This window comes from Fukomys damarensis, unplaced genomic scaffold (assembly GCF_012274545.1).
Source record: "Fukomys damarensis isolate Sample0158 unplaced genomic scaffold, DMR_v1.0_HiC HiC_scaffold_19, whole genome shotgun sequence".
Classification (NCBI taxonomy): Eukaryota; Metazoa; Chordata; class Mammalia; order Rodentia; family Bathyergidae; genus Fukomys; species Fukomys damarensis.
The window spans coordinates 62,736,906-62,742,602 of NW_022900931.1; the positions used below are offsets into that span (position 1 = coordinate 62,736,906).

Genomic DNA, 5,697 nt, shown 5'->3' on the forward strand with positions numbered 1-5,697 from the left:
TTTTTTTTTTTTTTGGTTTTTTGAGACAGGGTCTCACTATGTAGTTGAGACTGACCTGGAACTCACTATGTAGCCCAGGCTGGTCTCGAACTCACAGCGATCCTCCTGCCTTATTCTCAGGGGTGCGGTGCTGGGATTACAGGTGTGCGCCACCATGTCCGGTGAGACTCTTTTTTTTGTTTGTTTGTTTGGTCGCACCAGGAATTGAACCCAAGACCTTTGCACTGAACTATATCCCCAGCTTTTTTTTTTTTTTGAGACAGGGTCTCACTATGTAGTTGAGACTGACCTGGAACTCACTATGTAGCCCAGGCTGGTCTCGAACTCACAGCGATCCTCCTGCCTTATCCTCAGGGGTGCGGTGCTGGGATTACAGGTGTGCGCCACCATGTCCGGTGAGACTCTTTTTTTTGTTTGTTTGTTTGGTCGCACCAGGAATTGAACCCAAGACCTTTGCACTGAACTATATCCCCAGCTTTTTTTTTTTTTTTTTTCAGTACCGGGGATTGAACTCGGGTCCTTGCGCTTGCAAGGCAGGCCACTGAAACACTGAGCTAAATCTCCGGCCCCTATCCACAGCTTTTTTTTTTTTTCCTACTTTTTATTTTAAGACAGGTTCTCTCTAAGTCACCAAGTTGCCCAGATGGGGCTGGAACTTGTGATCCTCCAGCCTCAGTCTCCCCAAGTGCTGGAATTACAGACTTCTGTTTTCGTTGTCGTTGTTGTTGTTGTTATACCTGGAATTGAACTCAGGTCCTTTTACTTATGAGGCAGGCGACAGAACCACTGAGCTAAATCCCCGGCCCTAGGCTTCTGTTTTTTGAAAGGGGTCTCACTGTGTTGCCCCGGATGGCCTCAAACTTGAGATCTTCCTTCCTTAGCCTTGTGAGTAGCTGAGATTTCAGGTGTGCACCACTATACCCAAGCATGGCTATTGTTTGTCTCAACAAATAAACAAACAAACACCAAACACAAAGGCAATGAAGCCCCAATTTCCAATCCTCGAGAATCTCAGAATGTGACTTGATTCAGAAATAGGGTCATAGGAGACATAGTGGGGAGATGAGGACATGCTGGGGTAGGACGGACCAGCTATCCCTCATGACTGGTGTTCTCATAAGAGGAGAGACTCTCACAGAAGGGACCAGTGGGTGAAGGAGACTGGGAAGGTATGACATAGCCACAAGTCTGGTCTAGCAGAAAGCAGGAAAAGGACTCCGCATCTGGGATGGAACCCAGGGCCTTTGCATGGAGCTACAGCCTTGGCCCTTTTTATTTTATTTCTTTATTCTTGAAACAGGGTCTTGCTAAGTTGCCACATTACCCGGGCTAGGCTCCAACTTGCGATTCTCCTGCCTTAGCCTCCCAGAGCTACTCTGTTGGTGGCAGTTTGTTAGGGCAGTGCTAGGCAACAAGTCATGGGCATCTGGGAGAGGCACCCAGGGCTCTTCCAGCCCCCCAGGAGTTTGGGCTGGGGGGGCGTGCAGGTCATTGAGCTCTGCAGGTGCTGTGCTAGAGGGGTAAGAGGCCGCGGTATTGGTCCCTCATCAGTCACCCTGCCACTCCATTATTCTCCGTTGAATAAATCACTTTATTAAAAAACGAGTAAAACTTGACGACATGAATTGTCTGGCCCCAGCCCTCACCTCTGAGCCCCAACTCAGGTTTCCAACAGCCTCTGGGACCCTGAACCTCAGATGTCCTCAGGCACTTCGTGTCCTCCACATCCCCAAAAGATGTCAGCACCCTCTCACTTCAGCACCTGCACCTCAGCCCTGCATCCTCCTGAATTTTTTTTTTTTTTGAGACAGGGTCTCACTATGTAGTTCAGGCTGACCTTCAACTGTGTACCCCGCCCTGGCCTCAAACTCTCCTTACAGTGACCCTCCTGTTTCAGCCTCCCAAGTACTGGGATTACAGGAGTTCACCACCATACCCTGCTTTAGTACCTCTGTTAAACTCCATCAGCAGTTTGGGAGGCCCTCTTCCCTACATCATGATGCACTCCTAGTGCAAATTACAAACAGGTGCCCTTTGGGGGGGCAGCACTACCAGCTGGGTGCTCTTGTGTAGGGCTGACCTGCCCCTGATGACCCAAAATCCCATCCAGGGCTTTGTTTGTTTGAGACAGGGTCTCATTATCCAGTTCAGGCTGGTCTTGAACTCACAATATAGTCCAAGCTGGCCTTGAACTCAAGGTGATCTCGCCTCAGCCTCCCTTGAGCGCTGGGGTTACAGCGCTGGCTGCTATGGAGGACTTTTTTTCTTGCCCTGTGGATTTGTTCAACCTGAGAGTCTTTGCTGTGGGAAGAACTGTATTCCAGAAAGAGAACTTGTGAACCAAATTCCTTAACTGGGGTCTCTAGTTCTCTAACTAGCACATGTGTGAGGGGAGTCCACACAAACGGAGGACACAAACTAAAGGTAATGTTCTCACCAGCGTCTATGACATCCTGAACTCTTTGCCCACCACACCCAACTCTGATCTGATCTTTTTTTTTGGTTTGTTTTGTTTTTTTGAGACAGGGTCTCACTAGGTAGTTGAGACAGACCTATAACTCACTATGTAGCCCAGGCTGGTCTTGAACTCACAGCGATCCTCCTGCCTCAGCCTCCCGAGTGCTGGGATTTCAGGTGTGTGCCACCACATCCGGCTGATCTGATCTTATTCAGCCAGCCTCCTGGGTAGTCTGCAAACACACCACAGCATGACTGCACTTTTAGGACCTCCGAACTTGCTATCTCTTCCCTGCGAAGAGTCGCTGGTTTCTTTATGCTGTTTGGAATCAGATGTCACTCCCGTCTGACTGCTCTGAATAAACAGCCTCTCCATCGGTGGCACCAAGTTAGTGCCCAATAAATATTTGTGGACCAAAGTTGAGTGTGATGGTTCACAGCTGTGATCCCAGCATTCTGGGAGGCTCAGTCAGGAGAACTGCATGTCTGAGTGTAGACTGGGAGACTTAGAAGGACCCTGTTTCAAAATTTAAAAGGGCTGGGGCCCTAGATCAATTCCTAGCACTGCAGAAATAAGTAAATAAATAAATGTCAGACAAATATTTGTTGAACAATGGAATAGAAGACACCCGGCTCTCGCAACATTTTGTGCATGTATGTGCTTCCCTGGGAAGGGCCACAGCTCTCCCTGGGGCCTGGGAGCCCAAAGTTTAAGAACTACCAAGTTGGGCCAGGGATTTAGCTCAGTGGTGCTGCCTGCCTGGAAAGCGCAAGGTCCTGAGTTCGATCCCCAGTACCAAAACAAAACAACAACAACTAAAGAAACTACCAAGTCAGTCCTGGAACCCCACAGACTCCAGCGCAGGTCGGGAACTCTGGATAGGACACGAAAAGGGGAACTGGAGGCTCTGGGAGAGGCTTGGAAGGAACCTGGGGACCAGGCCACCAGTGACCTGTGTTGGAGGACGTATAGGAACCCTGGAACTCCCCTGTTCTGCTTCCACCATTCAGGAACTGGGGCCCCAGGCAGCTCCCCTGACCTCTCCCTGCGGCCTCCAGGGGCAGGGCTAGGTTGGAGGACAGAAACAAACGCAGTGATTTCAAAGATGACTCAGAGCGCTCTTTTATTCACCAGAGCTCAACATGCAGCTCCCAGCTCTGAGCCCAAAATCAACCAACTTAAAATCTGACTGGGGCTCTTCTTTTCTTGGCCGTGAATAAAATAAAATAAAATAAAATAAAATAAAATAAAATAAAATAAAATAAAATAAAATAAAATAAAATCTAGGCAATCGCCATGCCCACCTGGGCACTTCAACCTCTTCCCCGTGTGAGCTTTGTTGATTTAACTGCTGGAGGATGAAAAACACAGCCACCTGTCCGGATCTGGATGGGAGGTGGCAGAGAGACGGACGCATCTCTCGCTGGGGGAGGAGGACCCGTGGGTGACCTGGGGCTGGGGACAGGAGTGGAATGAAATGGGCTAAAGAATGCAGAGCACAACTAGAGGGAGATGCAGGGAGTCAGCTCACCAGAGCAAGCACGTGAGGCTCTGTACTCTCAGGCTGTGATGATACCGCACCCCGCCTGGGTAAGTCCCCTCCTCTTCCCCCAGTTCCAAATGGAGAGGATGCTGCAGACAGGCAGGAGGGGCCAGCATGGCCCAGGCGGAAACCGTGGCTCTGCAGGTGCTGAAGGCGGCGGCGGTGGATGGTCAAACTGGTAGGTAGCCCACCTTCCAAGTTCTCAAGCGGGACAGTCTGAACCAGCCACGTTCATCTCCAGCACACTGGTGTCCCGTAGGTTAAGGAGCCCGGAGAGAGGGGGCCCAAGCTGAGAATTCGAAGGGACAGGGCAGGGTCACCAGCAGGCTCCGGGAGAACTAAAGCTCCGTGAACCGAGTGTCCCAGAGCAAGCCACTGGCCTGTGTGCCGTCCCCAGCCCAAGGCTCCCGCTGCACCGGGAGGACCCCAGGACGGGCTGGCCAGGCTGCCAGCAGCCTCTAGTGTTTCAGGGTCCAGCAGGAATGGAGCTCTAGGGTTCAGGAGTCCCGAAAGGCTGGAGGAGCAGAGAGGAGGGTTTAGGGGCTCAGAAGGGACTGAAGTAGGAGGGCTAGGGGTTGGGGTGGTGGGCACCTCATAGTCCTCAGTGTTTGACCTTACGGCCAGCCGAGTTGCGTCCACTGCGGCGGTAGAGAGATTGCTGGTCGCTGTTGAGTGGGCAGTACTTGAGCGTGTGGGCCTGGCCACCGGTGGCCCCGCACAGGGGACACACGTAGTGCCTCAGGATGGGACACAGCACCACACCCTCTGGCGTTTTCAGCTGGTGCGAGGCGTAGACGTGGCGCGACTCTCCGTTGTGCTTGCAGAAGTTGCACAGGGTGGTCCCCGGCTCTAGACCGTGCCCCAGCAGGGGCCCAGGTCTGGGCTCCCCAATCTCCTCCATCTCCTCCACCTGCAGCCTCTGGCTCCGGCTCTGGAGCAGCGCCAGCACCACCTTGCTGAGGTTGAAGTAGTCTCTCCACATGTCGAAGGGTGGCAGGTCCATGGCAGGCCGGCAATGGGAGGCTGGGGAGGGTTGGTGTTGGGGGCCAGTGGGAAGGAGCAGCAGGTATTTCTGAGGAGCAGAGAGGAGCTGCACCCCCTTTTATACTCCCCAGGGACCCTTGGAAGCAAAGGTGGAGCTTAGGATTTAAAGGGCCCACTCCCCGGCCCCCAACCCCCATGGGCCTCTACTCTCCCACAGAGCAGTCAGGAGGTCATGACCCTGGTTGCTCTGCCTCAGAGTTGCCTTGTGTCCTATGGAAAGGCCTTCCCACTCCCTGAACCTCAGTTTCCCTGTCTGTTTGATTTAGGTCTTTGCCTAGGAATGCTTCCCACCGCCCAAACCCATGGGCGAGGCTGGAGAGGCTGCAACCTCCCTGTACTCCAGAGCCATTCCTGATCTTCACAACAGCCCTTTTCTGGGAGCCAGACGCCTCCACACAGTTCCCCACACGATCTGAGTTACTCCCCACAACCCCTCCATGAGGGAAACACACTCTGATCCTATTTTATAGATGAGTAGCTGAACATGTACAGCCCCAGAGCATGAGAGTGGCAGAACGAGATCTGCGGGTCTCCAGAGAAGTCCCCCTTGGACCTTTCCTGGTAGTGTACTCCTGTAATCCCAGCACCCTGGAGGCTGAGGCAGGAAGATTTTGCATTTGAGGCCAGACTGGACTACATTGCAAGTTTGCAG

General features: G+C 52.5%; 1 protein-coding gene across 1 annotated transcript; it reads right to left on the minus strand.

The window, feature by feature from the left end:
- Positions 1 to 3,756: 3,756 nt before the first annotated feature.
- Positions 3,757 to 5,463, minus strand: Nanos2 (nanos C2HC-type zinc finger 2). The gene is made up of 2 exons (XM_010614571.2): positions 4,593 to 5,463; positions 3,757 to 4,290 (listed from the first exon to the last, which is right to left on the minus strand). Exon 1 carries the CDS (start codon positions 5,002 to 5,004, stop codon positions 4,603 to 4,605), a length of 402 nt encoding a protein of 133 aa, XP_010612873.1. The 5' UTR covers positions 5,005 to 5,463; the 3' UTR covers positions 3,757 to 4,290; positions 4,593 to 4,602.
- Positions 5,464 to 5,697: the final 234 nt, after the last annotated feature.